The sequence below is a fragment of the Lagopus muta genome, chromosome 3, assembly GCF_023343835.1.
Source record: "Lagopus muta isolate bLagMut1 chromosome 3, bLagMut1 primary, whole genome shotgun sequence".
In the NCBI taxonomy this organism is placed as follows: domain Eukaryota; kingdom Metazoa; phylum Chordata; class Aves; order Galliformes; family Phasianidae; genus Lagopus; species Lagopus muta.
In genome coordinates this window covers 33,607,284-33,627,924 of record NC_064435.1, presented here as the reverse complement: position 1 = coordinate 33,627,924, position 20,641 = coordinate 33,607,284, and the positions used below count along the sequence as shown (strand labels likewise).

At 39.7% G+C, this 20,641-nt stretch overlaps 1 protein-coding gene across 2 annotated transcripts in view; it reads left to right on the top strand.

The window, feature by feature from the left end:
* The window catches only part of PREX2 (phosphatidylinositol-3,4,5-trisphosphate dependent Rac exchange factor 2), a 218,495-nt gene that overhangs the window by 25,277 nt on the left and 172,577 nt on the right, over positions 1-20,641 (top strand). Inside the window, exon 1 of one of the 2 annotated variants that reach the window (XM_048938903.1) lies at positions 16,227-16,795. The exons of the other annotated variant lie outside the window; for it this stretch is intronic. Coding sequence (XP_048794860.1) covers positions 16,343-16,795 — 453 coding nt within the window. The 5' untranslated portion in view covers positions 16,227-16,342. Of the gene's footprint in view, positions 1-16,226; positions 16,796-20,641 lie in introns of those variants that run through there. 2 annotated transcript variants of the gene reach the window in all.

Below are 20,641 nucleotides of genomic sequence, written 5' to 3'. Positions count from 1 at the left end.
AAGCTTAATAAGGACTATATAACTAATCTATTTAAAAAGAAAATAAGCGGATGTGAGTTCATACTTTAATTTTGAATTTATGTTGAAAACATGATTGCTATTTGCAATGGAGAGCATGAACTTAGAGACTCAATTTGAGATTACAAACAACAATTGATGTTCCACAGTGAATACAGCCAATGATATGTGGGCAGCTTTAATTTCTTATCTGCATGGCTATTTTTACTTCTTCAGCTTTAGCTGCTAACAATTTATGTTCTTACACATGTTGGAGAGGATTTTTCTGTGAGAAAGTGGGGAAAGAGAAGCCTATTTTTTGTTTAGGTATTTAAAATGATTTAGTCATAAGTTTGGAAATACAACCAACACAAATACACTTTTTAAAAGATGGTTCTTTTTACAAACCAGACAGCTGTGAAGGATATATAAATACACTGAATGTGCCTGCTCTTCTACTGGGAAATCAAATAATGCTAAAATACATTTTTATAAGCTTTGATTGATATCTAAAATGTTGTGGGTCAAATTCTTGCATAGTGTAAATCATTCTGGAAGTTATGAGAAGTGTGATTGAACAGCATCTGATACACAGCTGATGCTGATCAGAGAGAGGCACCATTGCCACTTCAATACTTCATATATTCTTAAATGTTATTCTCTCCTAATTGCAGTTGCTACAACAAGATTACAATATTGGCAGTGGATCCTCTACATTTGAGACATATTTTCCAGTGGCATATCAATGAGCTCTTGTTCTTTCAGTTGTGTTCCACAAAATGACTCAACTTCTGTGATTTACTCAAATTTTCCTCATGAACGTTTTTCATAGCTCTTGCATATTTTTAGTTTTGTGAACTGTGGTGGTGATCATGACAACTGTTTCAGGGCTACTCTTTTCTCACTGTGGTTCCACGTGAGGATCTTGGAGCTCCTGCTTTCTTCTAACATTTTTCTGCACATAATCTTTCAGTAAGCATTAAAATAATTGTATTAACAGAAGTACTTTTTCCTGGTTAGCTGGTAAATAGAAAAAAAGTTAAGTCATATAATGATTGAATGGTATTCAGAAAAAATAATTCTCATACTATTCACCATATGTGTATTTATTCATTCGCTACGAGGGTGATGGAGCACTAGCACAGGCTGCCCAGAGTGGTTGTGGAGTCTCCATCTCTAGAGATATTTGGAAGCCATCTAGGTATTTTCCTGGGCGATGTCCTTTAAGTGGCTCTGCTTGAGCAGGGGATTGGACCTTGTGACTCTTAGAGGTCTCCTTCGACCCAGCCAATAATTCTGTGATTCTCTGATTTGGTGAAAGAGAATATTATTGCCCACCACAAAAGCTTCAAGTCCAAACCAAAGTTCAATTGAAAGTGAGTTTATTCAGCATAACTCTTTGATAATACAGACTGCAGCTGTATAATATTACAATATAGACAAATATAAATAGCTTTTAAATACATAACGCTGTCCAGTGTTTGAGTTGTATTTTGCTTTTCTACTAGAAACATTTTCAGGATACACAAATGCAAATTACACGGGTAGACTACTTAGTGAAATCTCTGGAGCCTTAAGGTGACTGCAAGAAAAATTATCTTGATGAAGTCTTAAAAGAAATCAGTTATTGATCTTAGTACTCTACAGTCATGCTACAATGACAGTGATACTGTAATATCTTCTATCCTTAAGGCTATGACTCTAAACACTGAGAAATGCTTAACGTTTTACTCCAGTGATGCGAACTGAATAGTTGAGGATATATTTAATACATAATTTATTTGTGAAAGTACTTGCACATGGTGATTAGATGAATTATATAAATCTAACATAAGGCACTTTTGTTGAATTTACTGAGTTCAGAGAAAGGGTTGTGTGACCAGGTCTCTGCTGACTTCAACGAATCTTAGTTGGGTATTTGGTACACAGATTAATTCAGAGGTTTGTTGCTTCTTTAGTATGATTTGAGTTAGTTCTATCTTTTGTGATTTAGTATTTGAAATGAAAATGAAGATAATTAAGTGAAATTCTGATTTTTCTCTTATTTTCTGTTGATAAGAACAAGAAAGTACAATGCATAATTGTAGTTATGCAGAGCATGTAGTGTGCAGGAGAAAAACTTAGTTTGACAAGTTACATATTTACCTTTATGTTTATAAATACAAGGTATAATTCCTTTTTTTAGAATGGGAAACTGTTTAATTTTGCCATTGTTAGCAGATGTATGAGTAGCAGGTGAAACAGTGATTATGAAGTAAAAACATCTGTGTTTTGGAAGCTAGAAGATGGTTATCAGCACAGTTGAGTCTTGAAGTTAAATTAGACTGGGAGAAAGGTGATCAAGAAAAAAACATTCCCACGTGTGAAGCGGAAAAGCTCTGAAGAGACTTTTCAACTTGATCAGTCTTTCCTACTTAAAGCTTCTAAACTGTTTCTATTTTCATTCTGTGATTGGGACTAATGCTGTTAAACAGACAGGTTACTTAGAGGGTAAAAAGGCAGAAATGACTGCTTTTCAAAAAATGTGGAACTGCACACAGCATTGGTAATGTTTTAATGGTACAACATCAAGAATACAGTATATGATGGAGAATCAGCCTGTTAGGAGATGGATGTGTATTGAGGCACTGAGACCTATGTGTGAGACACAGCTCTGGCTGCCCAAGTCCAAATTTTCCTTTGGTCTTCCAGCTCATGAGGTGTGGCAGGGAGCAGTGTGGTCATTCTCCAGGGGTGCCACTGAGGAGATGACATGGCTGGTAGAGCAGGAGCATCACCAGCTGAGGACCATCCCATAGTACCTACACGAGGGAGGAGAAGCACTGGAGACTGTGGCTAGATTCAGCCGAGGCTCCAAGTGAGTCATCTGCAGGTCAATATCAAATCTGTTAATGGGCAGGCAGGGTGGTGATAGGGACAAGCTGAAGCTAGAATAGCGTACCATTCTGCTGGTGGTGGTCAGGCATAGCCCAGAATGGCCAGGTGAGGCTGTGGGGATGGGTCAAGATTGGACTGGGATGTGGACTTGAGGATGGGCCTGGCTGATGGCTCTTGGGGGCTGAAATGGGATCCTGGACCCTGGAAAGGATGGGGAACCCCAAGGAGGCAGGGTAAGGCTGGTAAAAGTGACCTCATGACCCTGAGAGAGTGAATTATCTATGGTTCTGTATTCAAAATGTATCTCTTTTAAACATTTTAGCCTGAAAACACTGTCTGTGAAGACGTAAGTGCCAAAGTAGGGTGGTCACTGATTTTTTTTCTTTCTTTTTTTTTTTTTTTTTTTTTTTTTTTTACAAGGTTGTCACATGCATGATGAAATTGGGGCTTTCAGAGATTGTTTGGTTCAGATTCCACTCAACATGGCCCAGTGAGGCTACCTGTCCAAGGGAAGAATCCAGAGAATTCTACACCTCTTTCCTATCTCCAGAGAAGAAGGAAAATTGGACTGGGTTTCAGATATTTCACTATTTTAGTCATACAACTAATTATTAGTGTCTCTTAACAGTATACAGATTATCAGTTTCCTGCTATATGCATGTAAATTTGTTGTGATTCTGTGAAATAGAATCACAGTTATATAATCATAGAATGGTTTGAGTTTTAAATGTCATCTGCTCCAAATCCCCTCCAGTGAACAGGGACACCTACAGCTAGATCAGTTTTCTCTGAGCCCTGCCCAGCCTGACCCTGAGTATCTCCAAGGGTGGAGACTTCTACCGCATCTCTGGGCATCCTGTGCCAGTGCCTCACCTTATCGTAGGAAAAAACAACACAAAACAAAACTTCTTTGTTATATCCAGTTTAAATAAGGAGTAGGTCAAACTCCACTTTTTTTTTGTTGTTGTTCTTTAAATCCTCAGTACACCTATTCATTCTATGCATGTCTAATTTTACTGGGGAAGGTGCCAGGCATTGTACTTCATTCTAATGGCTGACTGCTTTCACAGTTAAGTTGCGTCAGAGGAAGTTTATTCACTAGTGGTTTTATGTAAGGGAATCGTTCTATTGGGTGGCATACTGGTAAATCACACAGTTTTTGTGTTGACTTTATTTTTTGAGGCGCTGCAGATTAAGTGCCTTAAGACTGAGGAAGGTGCTGCGAGTGTGTGTGGAGGAGCATCAGGGGAATGTTGAGGGGGCAGTAGGAAATGGATGTGTGAGAGCTAAGAGTTTGGTGATAGAGATGAAAGGAAGTGAATGGGTGAATGTGATAGCTCATAGGTGAAGGTGTGTAAGTTCTTTACTAGGAGAGTGGTTAGGCCCTGGAACGGGCTGCCCAGGGAGGTTGTGGATGCCCCGTCCTTGGACATGTTTAATGCCAGGTTGGACGGGGTCCTGGGCAACCTGATCTGAATGTGTATGTTTGGTGGCCCTGCTAGGCAGGGGGGTTGGAACTACATGATCCTTGGGGTCCCTTCCAACCCGGGTGATTCTGTGATTCTGTGTGCTTTTGTGTTTGTGTTGGAGGTGCCCTGGGAGAGCTGTGGTTTCAGGGGCTGAGAAGGAGGAGCATTAGGGTCCACTAGTGGTGAGGGCAGGAGAAACTTTTGGTGGAAGGGGGACATGCAACCCGTGATGTTAAGGTCAGGGCTTCAGCATCTGAGAGGGTGGTGGTTGGGTTTTGGGAGTGCCCTATGCCTTCGTGATTAGAGTTGGATGGGAGTCGGGGTCTTTTGGTATGGGGCTGTGCTGGCAGAATGCAGCAGCTATGATATGGATAATGAGTTGAGTGGCTGAGGAGTGAAGTGCCCCATCCTTGCTATTCAAACTCATAAGAGCTTTGCATCTGTTGGGTTGGGAGCTGTCACAGGCAAGATTCCAGTTAGGTTAATTAGCAATATATTCCCTAAACATTTAATTACTGATTTGGGTATTGAGAAAGAAGACAAACAGTGAAAGACTTGAGGAAAGCACTCATAGGTTCTTCTGATACAGTTGTGTTTTTTTTTTTATTTTGAAACTTGCATTTTCCCAGGAATGTTAAAATAATTACATTAGCAGACATAACGTTAACTGTAGTACTGAGGCTGATGAAATTTTGTGTTAGGTCTGTATGTGCTGTTTGATGGGAAGGAACACAGATTTCCTAACTTACTTCCTACCACATGTATATTCATCTAAATTAATCCCTGTGTGGGAGCCCTGCCTTGATGTGCTGCAGTTCCTGCTGTGGAGTAGTGGAGAAGCAGGAGTTCCTGTGCAAATAGCTCTCTTGCTTACAGGTCAATCACAACAAAAACACTATCCCTCACTGTGCATCTGTCTGTCTAATTCTTAAGATGGAAATTACTTTTGATGTCTTATAATTACATCAGATTATACTGGAATCATTAAGCAAATAATCCTGCTACAATGCAAGATGACTTTCTGGGACACGGGCAGCAATCACTCAAGCCCTCCGTAATTTTTCTTATGGGCTACCCTGAGATTTTTTCATACTGACAGCTGTGGGGAATCATGCTGAAAACTGTTGAAGAAAGACTGTAACTTACCTGGAGCTGCAGTGAGTACTGATTCCTTATGGGTGTATTAGTTCACTTCCTATATCTTAGAACAGGTACCTTGAAAATAGGGTAGCTGTATGAATCCGTAGTGATAATACAAAGATTTGGATATATTTCCATATGTTTATCTTCTGTCAACCAGTTATTTTTTGTGAGCTTTGGAGGTACTGTTCTCCATCTGTATTTGGTGTACTATGATACACTGCACAGTACATTCAAAGTGTAGGGTCTACTGCATAGACTACATAAGTTATACAGGGTGCAAAGCCTTTTCTCTTAGTCCCTGCATCCTCAGTCTTGCTTGCATTTGGGCACTTCCCGCTTTAGAGGTAGTTTCAGTCATTGAATTCAATTATGAGATGGGATAATAAGCAGTCTTCAAGATGATCACATAGGAATATCTATGGATTTCATTTTTATTGTGATCGATTATTGAAAGCTTTAAAATACATGTACGTAGCAGTGAAAAAGCATGTCATTGCATGCATGAATGCGAACACTGACATTTGAGCTCCAGTGCATTTCATACCTGTGGCCTGTGATATTTTTTTATTAGCTGTTTCTCTGTCAAGAAGTTACCCATAGGAAAGCTGTGAAGAGGTAACTTATGTTCAAATTTGCTTTAGAAAAGGGGATGAGGGACGGGGCTTCTAATAGACTGGAGAAGCAGTTTCTGAACCTCTTTGATCATATGCCTTTCAGTAAAAAGATTTTGACTGTAAAACCAGTATATACATAATTATTTATAAAACACATTAATGTACTGTTGAACTAATATTACATACATTATGAAATGAATACACAACACATTTCAGAAGAGTGAGATGAAAATAAAATAAATATTTTAACAATGTATATTTATAATAACATAATAAATGGTGCAGAATTTCATTCCTGCCGTTCAATAGAGTGTCTTGTGCTCTCAGTTTGGACAACAATAGAACTGATGATGAATTTTAGTGAAGGAAAGGTGAACCTACTTTTCTTTCTGCCAGCTGTGCTGTAAAATTGATGATCTTCAATACTACAGAGAGTAAAATCATCAGGGTAAGCTGCTGTTGATATATAAATACTTTACACAGTGTCACAAGAGAGAAATATGCCTTGACCTGAAAGAGTCTTTGACAAGACAGTCTGCTAATTCACTTCAAATCTGGATATGCTCACGGAATAACAGAACTACTGATCTTGCAAAGCAATTCCAGATACGTGCTGGCTCAGTTCCCCTGCTTGGGCACTTAGAGCTGATTGCCCAGAACCTTGTCCAGGTGGCTCTTGAAGACCTCCAGGGATGGAGAATCCACTACCTCTCAGGTCAACCTCTGTCAGTTGCTCTTGGATTTGCACAGCAGAGAAGTGCTTCTTGGTGTTCAGATAGAACCCCCTGTGCACCAATTTGTGCCTACAGCCTCTTGTGCTGTCAGTAGGCATTGGACAGAACTTGCTTCTGTCTTCCTTGCTCCTTCCCTTCAGATATTTATACACATTGATAACATCCCTCCTGAGCTTTCTCTTCTCTAGGCTAAACAGTTCCAGTCTAGGCTAAACAGTCTCATATATTTATCTGTTGTAATGATAACAGATAAAGTTCCTGTATTAACAAATGACACAACAAAAAGTGTTTTCTACCGTTAAGGAGTGCAAGCAGTGCTTTTTGAAGCTGCATGTTGAAAGTGGGACAGCAGACCTTACAGCTGTGCTACAATTGTGTATAAACTTCTTTAAAAAAAGTAATATCTTATGTATTACAATATTTTGAAAAATGGAAGAGAGAATAAATATTGATGAAAAGTTATTACTCTGCTAGAATAAATTTCTGTTGTCTGAGATGGAGAAAGGCTAACAGATAGAACTTCCACTAATTTCAATGGATGCATTTAGCTTCCTGTGGTGAAATTCCTGTTAGTGAAGTGGTCCTTCAGCAGCAAATGTCTCTTTTTGGTGGCAGATAATTTGTGGAAATACTCCCTAGGTATTTTTGACAGTATGAGAGCAAAGTGTGAGTTATGAAGACCTGTGAAAGCACAACAGCTGCTGAACAAAAACCAATATGAGTTTGAGAGTTAGTGGTAGTTGAAGTCTGTAAATGGAGGTATTACCTTGTAGCAACCTGGGGTGAGTATTGTGGAATGATTTAGTGGCATTTACAAGACAAATTAGCGGTAAACTCCAGATTCAGTTCTTAATTTATTGTTTCCTGGTCAGTGATTCAAGCTCCTGCATCGGTGTGCTGAAATATTTCCTTTTTCAGTTGTTATTTCATGTTGTTGATAGAATGTGTTTGTGTGCTGTTTAGACACAAACATTTCTGCAGCTCCTTCCAGCATTCAAGGAGCACCTGTACAGGAAAGTTTTTTGATTCCAAACAATGTTAGGGTGGCTGAGTGAGAATTCTTGTAGGGGAAAATAAAATAGAAAAAAGCTACTTCCCCAGGAAATTCCCAATCCTTCATTCCCAAGGCTGTCTTGCCACACTTACTGCTATGTGCTCCTTGAGAATGCCAATGAACAATTTCTGGTTTTGACATAATTTTTGTTCAAATTACAGATCTTTCAGCAGTCATAAGTCAGTGTGCTGTCACTTGTGGTCGCTTTTACATTGTGCAGCTAGTGACCTTGGTCTCAAATCCTACACAGCATTATACTGCCGCTGACCTGTAACACTTTGTTAGCCACAGAATGATGTTAGCCTTTACTAATAACCCAGAAGAGATCAATGCTGAGGCACCACTTGGCTCCGTTTCAGGTTGCATTTCTTCTTGGCAGAACTGCAGTGCTTTTAAAACAGCATAGCCTGCAAGTCCTACATTTTTTTGTCCAGAAGGAGAAGTAACTCAGTGACAAATAGATTGGATTGAGTAAAAGAATAAGAGTGCAGCCAGCAAGGAAGTGACTCTTTCTCTGTGTCTGGCACTTCAGGGACTGTTGCCCGAGCACTGTTCTCAGTTTTGGGCTTCCTGATACTAGAGAGACATTGTTGGATTGGAATTATCCCACCAGAGGGCCAGTGGGAAAGCTTATAGGGCTGGAGAACATGATGCCGAAGGAAGGGATGAAAGAATTAGCTTGGTTTGTTCAGCCTTTAGAGCAGAAGGCAAAGGAGCAGCTGGTGCTCCTTTCTGCAGCTCCCTAAGTGGGAAGGTGTCTGTGGAACCAGAATGTTTTCAGAGATGTGCAGTGCAAGACCTAGATGTTTTGGTTAAACTGAGGTAGAAATTAAGTATTATATACACTAGAAAGTTAAATGATTTAGTATAAAACTTTTTTATTTCCAGCTGAAATATTCATTTTCTCTAAGCAAACAGTCATTTTAAAAGGTGATATACAAAAGCAAAGGAAGCAAAATCCTGGAAGATAAAGTTGCTGAATTAAGTTCACTCTTATTTTTACATTAAAAAACAAACAAAAAACAAATGCAGTTTGTGTGTCCTTGTCTGGTCAATCTTGCCTGAAATAAATTGTTTTATTGCATTTGTATTGGTGAAGTTGAAATGTGGCGGCCTGTCTGAGGATACACATTATATGACCAGATTGTTAAATTCCTATAAGTAGAAGGGAAAGTTAATGAGAAATTCAGAGCAGATTATTATGTTTTATTTAAGGAATTTTGCAGACTTTTATGGTGTAATCCTTTTGTAGCTGACGAACTAAGTAGATCTATGAAGGACTGTTGTTTAATGTATAAAACTTATGGTAGTGATTTTTCTTTTTTGTTTTTAATGCTTTTCATCCTTTTCCTATCTTCCCCAAGAAGAAAAGTGTTGTAGGAATGCACTATAAAACAGCAACTTTTCTGCCAAGTAACTACTGCAAATCCCTGGTAATGATTATTCTTTTTGTACTTACATAGTTAAAATAAATGGGTAATAGTTCAAGTATGATTAGATTGCTAGTCCATATTTCATTTGAATCTTTAATGGTGAGCAAAATTAATGGAGTTATAATGATTTGTGTTGGCCACTGATCAAACTTTGTGCTGTTTTGTTTCATGATTAAAGCACGTGGCTTTGGCTGCAGAATCTTTGATTATCAACAAATGGAGAGAGAATATCAGAACATACAAACCACAGTCTGTAAGATAATTTGCTTTAAAGAAAGTTGCTGCTTTGGTAAACTTACTATTCAAACTTCATGAAAATCCTGCTTTCATAAATGGAGCGGCTTCATTTCTTCACAGAAAAATTTTACATAGAACTTAGTAGTTATCAGCTGTACTCAGTGTGTCCAGTTCTACCATTTTTCTGCTAATTAATTTTGATGAAAAGAAGATTTATTTTTTTTTAAGGATTAATTTTTCAGACTCTCAATCTAACAGTAACAATCCTACTAAAGGAACAATATGTTTACTTAGGTTTCTTCGTGGTAGTTATCATTCCTTCAGCTCCTTGATAAAGAAATTGGGCCCATCAAAATAAAACAAGAGTTTTTCAGTGTAATGTAAAGTTCATCTTTTCTTGATTTATTGGTTTTGCTAGAACCTCTAACTTGGAATGCTTTCAAACTACTCCTTGCTCCATGCTTATACTCTTCAGAGGCTTGGAAATAGAAAATATCTGCTTTGGGTATCATCAGCATTAAATCTCTGGTGTATACTGACAGTTTGTTCTGTACTTTAACTAGTGAACTTAGCATCTCAGCTGTTCTTTATTATCTGTGGAAGTTGTTGCATGACAAAAGAAACTAGGAGGAAAAAGAAGCTTTGCTGCCACATACCTTGTAGCACATCATAACTTGAACAGTCTGTATTGACTCTTGCTTTGGCAGAAGCAAACAGATACAATGCAAGTATCAGTTAGTTAAAGCAAAATGGAAATCATGCAACTTGTCAAATGCTGTTTGTTTGTGCTGATGTTACCAGTGTGACCTGCATTTTGCTTACGTGTATGTATAGCTTGTTTCTCAACATCTGCTTTATGTTACCTCTCCTTGTCTTCCCACCCCCACCTGAAACATGCAAGTGCCTGCACAAAATAATTTCTGACAAAGTGGGAATTGAGGGGTTTTTGTCCTGGTCTTTCAATTGTTAATATTTGAGTATTATGACAAAGAATTTAATTTCACCTGGAAACCAAAGCAAGATATACACATTTTATACTGAATTAGCAGCCTTTCTTGTTCTAGTATGAAGATTTTCAGCAAATATTGACAGTGCCTTACACTGTGCTTGCTATGATAAGAAATTAGTAACCTTTTTTACACATTAGAAAAAAGATGAAAAAATAATCTAAGTCATTGTATGAGAGTAAGTGTTAAAACAATGAGAAAACCCAGTTTTCTAGACAGCAAAACAAAGATTTGTTGAATACACTTAGTGTATTAACTTCGGAACAACAGTAGCAAGTCTTTTGCACGTTGTGGGACAGAAGTTTCTCACTCAGATTAATAAAATTACAGGGAAACTGTCTTGATAATGTTTTGTATCAAGAACATTTTAAGCTGAGTTTGTATTTATATAGCTAATGGTTCAACTCCTAGTGCTGGAACTTACTTAATCCTGTCTTCTACTTGACTATAAACAGGATATTGTCTTTGGAGAGCTTGCTAGAACATAATTCTCACTTAAAGATTTCTGGTAGGAAGTTTTTAAAGACTATTTCTGTAACCAATAGTTCAAATTTATATTCCTAGTGTAAGCTGTCCAAGGAGTTTAAAACATCTATTGTGATGCTTTGCTCTTAGGTAGCTTTTTACTACTAGATTTTTTAAATTATTTATACCTTGAAGTAAATTAAATGGAAACTCACTATGTTTTCTTTATATTCATTTTTGCTTTACTGTCCTTTTTCAAAAAGCTCAAAAAGTGATTATTTTTGTCAGGTTCCATGTAACGCCTTGTTCCTCAGCCTCTTTGATTGTTCTGCAGTGCTTCCAAGTCACAGCAGATCAAAAAAGGTGCTTTAATCAATCAGTTCCGTGTTTTTTTCCCATGAAGAGTCCAGAGTGATATAAATCTGACTCGCAACATGAAAGACCTTGCATACTCCTAGGCTTGTTTTACTTCTCACCAAGATGTAAGGTTCTATAAAATTACTTGGATAAACTGTATACGGCTTATTTCAACTGGCGTGGTTAGTAATTAATTTTCTTTCAATTTCATATCAGTTTTAAAAGAGGCTATTAAATATCTAGTGTGAAGAGTCTGTAATCAATCCGATGTCCTCTTGAAATGGAGGTGGAGTTAATTGTCCCCAGCTGTCCGTTCTATCCTTCTGTGCAGATATGAAATAGATTTTGTTTAAATGACTTTCATCAAGGTACACGAAGCTGGTGTTGAACCTAGTGGACAGCATTTTTACTAGCTTCACGTGAGGTCTTTTTTCCTAAACTAACAATTTCCTGAGATGATCTGGCCATGTTACTTCATGGGGTTTTTTTGTTTTTGTTTTTTGTTTTTTTAATACCACTCTAGGTTCAAAGGTGTGTGAGCTAACATCACTACTGTCATGAAGTTCTGGAGGCATGCTGGCTGACATTAGATGTTCTAAAAAAAAAAAAAACAACAACCATCTGTAGTGATTGTTTGCCATTTTGACACTTGTATGGCTTCTTGCTGCAGTGTTTCTTAAAGGTACAATTGATTCTAATAGCAAAAACCACTCCTTCAATTACATGAAGTTATAATCTAAATTTTTGAATAAATTGTGCAGCAGTTCTTTACTTGCACAGGAAAGCTGAATGTCAGGTTTGTTTGCTGCATCTCCTGTGCTGGATGGAATAAAATAATTAAAAGCCTTTTATACAGAGATGTACCATTACTAGCAGTTTGTGGAAGATGTGTGTGGTGAAGTCCAGCATATTCAAGCTTGGACAGTAATAGCAGTCTAGGTTTTCTTTTTTTTTTTTTTTGGTGGGGAGTTGGTTGGTAGTCAGAATACTTGAAGAAATCTTTTGATTACATGAGCTCACTGTAAGCAATCTTATGGAGGTTGGGGCCATTTAAATGTCTTTGTGGTTAGAGTATTTTCTTCTTCCTTAAGAAATGCCATGAAGGAAGATTACAAAAGTGAGTACTTTGCTCCAATATGTACAAATAATGACTTGTTTTTTAAATCTGTGGCCACAAAGATTTGTTCAGTGTAAACTTTGTGGTGAATGATACACTGCAGTGTGTCAAGCTTAGCCCATAACAGTTTACAGTTAGTCTCTTACATAGTAACCTTTTCATTGTTTAATACAGTACTAGGCACCTGTAAACAGAGTAGTTTTATTCAGATGGACTTTGGAATGTTGCTTCTTAATAACATTTCTTGGATGGTTCTCTTAAACATTTGTGTGTATTTCTAATTCTGGTAGTACACTGGTAAAACACTTAGTTCTGACAGCTTTGATAGCAATTTCTGCGTTGCATGGACAGTTTAGGGAGCTTAGACTGGGAGAAACTGCTGCATTTTCAAGATTACACAGAGAAAAGGAACCCCTCTGTAGTGTCTTCTACAAGGACAGCAGAAATGGCTTGCTTCTGCTAGACTGGTTTTTCTGCCCTTCTGGAAAACTAGGCTTGGAGAGAGAAGGTTTTGGTGTTAGTAAAAAGCTTATGAAGTAAGCAGTTCCATCTATTGATACAGCTTCAGAAATTTATTTTGGCTTTCTCCGAAGGCAATTTAAAGTTACCAGCTAGACTGAAGACTCCTCTACAATGGTGTGACATGACAGGATACCCGGCAGAATGTTTGATTGCTTTTATCTGGGATTCTGGAAATCTGCACTGGCAGCCATTGTTCAGTAGCAGTACATAAAGAAATCCATGTAATTTTCCCATAGAGTACACAGATCTTGTGGCAGATCTCTGATCTTTAAATACAACAGTCTCTTATGCGTTAGGGGCTTAATATCTGGAAAGGAAGCTAGTTCCAAGTTATCTGATAGCACCACAAAGATAAGTAAGGGACTGGAGCATCTTACATATGAGGAAAGTGAGAGAGATGATAATAACATTCAGCTTGGAGAATAGCTTATGAGCAGTTTTATCAATGTTTTGAAATATGGGAGGGTACAGGAGCCAGATCATTCTCATAAGTGCTTACTGAAAGAAAAGCAGGGAACGAGCACATTAAATTCTCATTGAACATGAGAGGAAATGCTGTGCAACACTTGTCACACGATGACACAAGTTGTCCAGAGGGAGGAGTCCCCATCTGTGGAGATGATCAAAACTAGATTGGGACAATCTGTCCTGGGCAGCCTGCTGTAGGTGATGCTGCCTGAGCATATGGAGGTGAACTAGAAGGTCTTGAGAGGTCCTGTCCATACCTAATGATTATGTGATTTCATAAGCAGGCCAAAAGCTGTGTGGTGCTATATTTTTTTTCACTGGGACTCTTTAATTCAGACTTGGCCCTCAAGTACCTTTGGACCAGAATAACTCTTGATGCATTCTGAAGAGATGTTGGTATAGCACTGATCAATGGGAAGAATCTGTTTTTTGTGATTTCACCAAACTTATGTCTTTATACAGGTGGTGCTATCTATTATTCAGGTTCCCTGGTAAAATACAGGACAAAACCTGGTTTTCCATTGCTTACGCCTTATTTGAGCTGAATTTTTATCATGTGTGCATGTCCTACCTTTCATTTTATTCTTTCTTTCCAGTTTTATTGGCATGAAAACAACAGTTGGAGCAATTTAGCTTTTCCTTGAGACTAGGGGGGAAAAGAGCAATTTGTCTTTGTTTTTAGTACTTCAGGCAAGTTATCAGGAAAATTGATGAAGCTTGTATGATTGTATGTTTTTTCATAGATTGTGTCTGGTATTTAGAACCTTTCCCTGTCACTGTGTATCTCCTGTGGGCTTTGTGTTCAGTGGCTTGAAGTAAGTCATAAAACTCTCTTCTGTATTGTCAGTAATGCTTTTGCTGGCCCAAATAGATGGAGCATACTTGAATTAAGGAGCAAGAGTGTGTGAGGATCACAGAAATGTAGACACAGACAGGATCACTTAAGAGATCCTGCAAATAATATGATAAATATTTGAAGGAAAGGAATTCTTATTGCTCTAGATGATGAGAAAACAACCCTAGGCTGCTGCTCCTGACTTCTCTAGCCTTCATCTAGATCTGTGAGAATGCATGCAGGCTGTGAAAAGTAATGGGACAACTGTCTAAGGCAAGAGTAAAAGGGAATGTCCAAATCCAGAACCTGTACTGCCAGGGGGAAGAGATGGTGCTTTCTGACACGAAATGTAACTATTTTGAGGTATCTGGTTGAGATAAGGCACCTGCATGTTTTTAGGAATGAGGAAAGCAGTGGCTTTGTGTTCTTCTCCAGTGGTTTTGGATCTCTTTGGTAGTTAGGTAGTTATCACTTAAGAAAACTGGTTCCATCATGGACTTTTTTTTCTTACTACCACAGCATCAGCCCTCTTGGTGCTAGTGCAAGCAAGTGTGAAGTATTTAATCTCCTCCTCAGGTCCAAGGCATTCACCACAGACTTTTGGAACTTTGGGTCTGTGCCACTGTGGTGGATCCCACCTGAGAGGGTGAGGAAAGTCTCCAGTCAACCACCAGTTTATTTCAGGCAGGTTTCCTAAGGAAAAAAGCTTCAATGATTGGACTATATTAGCTTCTGTTCCAGTCTGTTTTGAACCCATCAGTCCACATGAACGGATTTGGCAGGAGAATAAGCTTCTCAAAAACATGAAGTTCTGATTTTCATGAAAATCAGAATGTCTGTTTTTGGAATATGAGTCCTAAACTTCACTGAAGGGCAAGCTCAGTAAGCAAGCATGCAAGCTAGTGTGCAAGCTTGCCTAGTGGGAGGGTGCTGTGTTGTGTTTAGAAAAGGGTGTGAATGCCTGTTTCTTTCAGTGTGTACAGATTCCCTGCATTTTCATTTCAGCTTGCAGAGAAATGTCTTGTGAGAACTGTATTTGCTGTTTCCCAATGGAAGTCTGAGGCTGACAGCTACATGATTTTTCATTATCAGAATGCAAATGTCTTCCCCTACACTGTCCCACTAGGGATTCTTCTTGCTGTGTCAGTTTGCACTGTGGCTGTAGAAATTTTACGCTTGTTTCTCTTTTCTTCCTTCCTTTTAGGATGTTGCAGGTTTAGGCACTTGAATATGGAACGTGAGTATGTGAGTTTTCTTTCCAGTTTCAGACTGAAGAGAAACCTTCAGCTTTTCACCAATGAGCTCAAAATTCACACTGTAGCATCCTGACATTTCAAGAAATGAAAGATCACAGGATCATTAAGGTTGGAAATGACCAATTAAGATCAACTAGCCCAACCATCAATTCATGACTGCTGTGTCCACAAAACCACATCCCTCAGTGCCCCATACATTTCCTCTTGTATGGGGTAGTTATATAGTTGTTACTGACTGAAAAAGTTATTGCATCTTTTTTCCTCTTATAATGTATTATGAAAATCTGGACTTCCAGAGTGGACAAGACAACTGTAACCTGGGGATTTTATAGAACTGTGTTTCAACAAACAACAAGTATGTCAGAAGAACTTTTCTGTAGAATATACTATTTACACCTACTTAGCACATAGATGTTCTCACCTCTGTATTTGTTCAGAAGCAGAGTGCAACACGCAGTCACACGTGAGTATATTTGTACTATTTGTGTCGTGGGAAGGTGTGAAAGGGGAAGCAGAAATGGCTTTTTTGCTGAGGATTGGAACAAACCACAAACAACTGCCGGTTCCCTGGCCAGCCAGCTCGCTGGGACATTTTTATAATTCTTGTGCTGTGTTGCTGGAGATCTGCAATTAGCCTCAAACCGGAGCTCGCAGCTTGTGTGCGAAACAGGCAGCTGCTGGCACGCAATCTTCCCCGAAGTTGTTTCCTTTCCTTTTTCCTGAGATTTAGCGCAGGGGGGGAAGGGGTTGGAGTCACATGGATACAGAGCTTTTGATTAATGTCCAAGTCTGGGCTGCGGCGGAGGCTTTCCAGCCTCTCAGCGAACGGGGCGAGCTGGGAACCAGTGACCGCTCGTTTCCTCCGGGCTGCGTCCCCTTCCTGACGGGAAAGGAGCGCGCACCGGGCAGGCTACTCGCCTGCGGAGCTCGGGCGGCTCCAGAAGCCGGAGCTGGGGCTGCTCCGTGCCAGGGCACCCGCGGGGGCCGGGCCCGGCCGCGCAGCTCCGCGGGCTCTTTTGTTGTTCTCGCCGGCAGCCCGGCTGCGAGCCCCGCTATTCCGCGCCGCACCATGACGGAGGAAAGCAAAGGGGAAGGCAAGGGAGAGAGCGGGAAGGACTTGGAGAAGCAGCTTCGCCTGCGCGTATGCGTCCTCAGCGAGCTGCTCAAGACGGAGCGGGACTACGTGGGCACGCTGGAGTTCTTGGTGTCGGTGAGCAGCGCGGGGGGCTCGGCTCGCCTCAGCCCGCAGGGAGGTGGCGGGGCCCTTCCCCGCCGGGAAAGGCGTTCGCTGCCGCCGAGCTGCGCTGAGGGGGGAGCGGGGCTGAGGCGCTTCGAGACGGCTGCGGAGCGGGTACTCAACGGCTGCCCCCCTCTGGAGCCCGCTCGGATGACCTCACTTCTCCGGGCACGGGGCTGGGGGGCAGAGTGTTGCGTTCGGGTCTGTCCCGGCTGCGGGGCTCGCATCCGTTCTACTCTTTGCAATAGTCCCCGAAAGGCATCGGGGCGGGGTCAGGCGGGGACGGAGGGGTGCTGGTGTGGAGCAGCTGCTTGGCATTAAAGCCACATGTGGCCTCGTTCCTGTCTTGTGATGCGGGGTCAGCTGGAAGGTAGCGCGCTGTGGGCAAGCCGGGCTGCAGCAGCCCTTGCTTCCCCTGCAGCTGGCTGTCGCTGTGGGTGAGTGTTGTGCCAGGTAGCCCCCAGCTGGGAAGCCAGTTTTCACCCTCTGAGGAAAAACAGAGGAACGACGATGACTAAACAGATGCATGTGGTGTTTCTTTCGCGCAAAGTGCCAGAGCGTCACCTCAGGACCTCCTGAGATGAGTATGTCCAACTCATGGGATCATTAAGATTGGAAAAGACTGCTAAGATCACCAAGTCCAACCATCAACCCCTCACTGCCATTGTGCCACTAAACTGCATCCTTCAGTACTCGTCTTGTTAACTTTGCAGATCTTTCACAGTAGCCCCATGTACTTTCCTCTTCTCCCCTGTCCTATTGAAGAGGGGAAATCCTTCATACTGCAAATTTCCTGCTTTGCTGCTCTGAGATCTGTGAACTTTCAGCTTATTATCATGAAAGAGGAAACTCTCAACTTGGCTGTGACGGGGAGAATAAAAGCACAGACACAGGAGTGAAATAAGATCTACAGAGTAGCTTATTTTCCCCATATGTTTATCCTCAGCAGAACCATGAAAAATGGTAAATGGTCCAATATGTTTTCTATTTTATTTCTTAACATTTAACATGCATATTTGAGAAGGTGGCTGTGCAATTGTGTTTTATTTTGTTTCCTTTTAACTATCAGATTTTACCTACTGTAAAAAAGAAATAAAAATCACATGGAGGAAAGGAGGAACATTGGAGTTATGCATAGTTATGTCTTTTTTTTTTTAATATTCATTAATGTTTGTGAACAGAACTCAAGTGATAGTTCAGAGATCTAAATTCTTCACAGGGAGATGTCATGCTCTTTAATTGTACCTTAGCCTTGGTTTGAGGAAATATTTTCTGAGCTTTCCCTCAGCATGTCAACTGCAACTGCTGTTGAGCATGGTGGTGGATTTTGGGAGGGGAACAACTCTGGAGTAATCTCCAGAATGAAGACCAATCCCATCTAATACATGTCATCACTGTGCTTGTTACTTAGCTGTTTCTTGGTCCAGAGGCTAGATCTTCTCATCATGAAGTTGTCTAGGGCATACAGGCTGGGTTCCTTATGGATGAAGATGAAAGATTTTCTCTTCCAGTGTGTTGAGTATTGATGAGTGTGGACTGGAAGCAGACTGAAGTGATTCCCCCACATAATAGTGTGGGATCTCAGTGATGACTGTTTTTCTGTCCAAATCCTATCCTATCTATCCTATTTTTCAGGCTCCTTATTAAACTAGAGACAGCTCAAGATGTTGAAGTTCCACTGAAAGTTAATAGCTTGGCTTCCAGGTCTCAACAATGTCAGTGGATCTCATTGTGCTAGAAGCTTGGTTTCCTTGTTGATAGGAACCGGAATAGTCACTTAAAACAAGTGTGGTGTCAGGGCTTATTTCTTCTGCAGGGCTACAGAACTTAGTGTTTTATGATGTGTATGGTTCCTGTGGAGTTGTAGCAGTGGACAGGAGAGCTAACTTTTCTCCCATTTGGACTGAAATTGTCATTTTGTTCGCATACCTAGTTGAGAAAGCAGTTATATTAAGAGACAGAAAATTCAATTTTCTTCCATCCATTGTTCAGGGACAACACATGTATGGGATTTGTGAGGAAGTATGATGTATGTCATGCCATACCTAGCTCTTGTTCTTGAATACTTTGTGTGTCTTTTGAAGAGAATTGATAACATGCACTGCCCTTTGGCTGAGGCAAAAATTCGCAGTTGCAATGGGCAGTATGTAATATAAGCAGATGTGGAAGGAAGAGAGTAAACCTGATTTAACTGCACAGTGGGAAGAGGAAACCTGTGTTGTTGATAATCATGGTGGGGAATGATGTTTATCTACTACAACTGGTGGCTGGCTGCAGAATGAAAAGATTTTAAGGAGGGATTAGCTTTGCTGGTGTATGTTTACGTGGGAAATGCTTTGATCATTTTCCTGGGGGATGTCTATTATTTGTTAAAATTATTTAGGTTCTTCAGAGATTAAAAAGTGTCTCACCAAAGACAGATTTCTTAATGGTTAATTAAAATGCTCTTGTTATTTTGTTCTGTTGTGATGGTTCATTCTCCAGTTGGTTTGTGTACTCTTGTCAGAAGTCTACGAGTCTATGAAGTGCAAAGCAGATTTAATAGGTTCATTATTTGGCTAGATAGATGGAGCTGAATCGTTCCCATGTGAGGTCATTACCCTCTTCTTGTTTTTATGCTTTGTAAATACAGTATTGTTTTTAATCTGCTTTCATCACAGATCACATCAGTGTGAAAAGATTTGTTTGTTTTCAGCTCGCCTGAATCTTCCTGGAATAAAATATGGTAGTATGTTGATATATCAATAATACTGAGCAGTGACAGTTTTAGGTCCACTTGAATGAGGTCTGCAGGTGTACATGAGGTGGATAAACTGAAGTCCCCCAATAGTCACAGCAATGTAAGAGGGAGTAGATACACTCAGGAAATCAGGAAGAGGAGCTTAAACTTTTCCTTCAAACATTTCACTAAAATACTTGGACTGACATTTCATTACCTGAGTTTTTGTTCTTGTTAACACTCAGCATTTCTTGAAATAGCTGTATCTACTGATGGAGAACTTAGCTGAGGCACTAAAGCATTTTTGAAAATTGTATCTACAGGTGGAGTTTATTATGGCCTATAGTATGAGGTTTCAATTGCAAGATATTAATGTTTGACTGGCTAAAATAACAATTGGGATTTTTCTGATGCTGGGTCATACTTCTCCGGTAGTCATGTCATCTTCCAAGAGAGAAAACTCTGTTTTCCAATGAAGTAGAAGCTGTATCTGAATAGAGAAGAAAAGAGGAGAACTGTTCATTTATTTATTTATTTATTTCCCCACCAAGTTCTCTCTGGAGGGGATATATACCTCATCTATTTCATTCTTTTCAGAAAATGAAGAAGTACTTATTTAGCTCTCTCTGTGTAACATAGTGAAATTTTCATGTTTTCCTTCAGAAATAGCGTGATTAGTTAAGTAGAGCAAAGCCAAATAAGCTTTTCCAAGATTATTGTTGATCCAGTATTTTATGCTGAGGAATATACTTGACGTTTTAATGAATTATTAAAAAGTTTTATAAGTAATTAGCTTTATGCTTTCTTAGGAAGTTTCATTTTCTACGTAAAATTGGGTACTCATCTGAAATCTCAACATACCAGTAGTAAAGAAACCAGTAAAACTAGAGTTAGAAGTTGCTGAGAATTTAAATGTTGTTTGATAATAGAAAGGTACTAAATAGTGGCTGGCTTAATTTGTTACTTTGTAACTGGGTTTGAGGCTTAGTTATAGCTTTATTTCTTGCTGATATTGAATCAATAAAGGCAAACCGAGGTATGTTGCAGGGATATAGGCAAAATACAATTCGTTAAAATATGCTTAAGGAAAAAGATTCAAC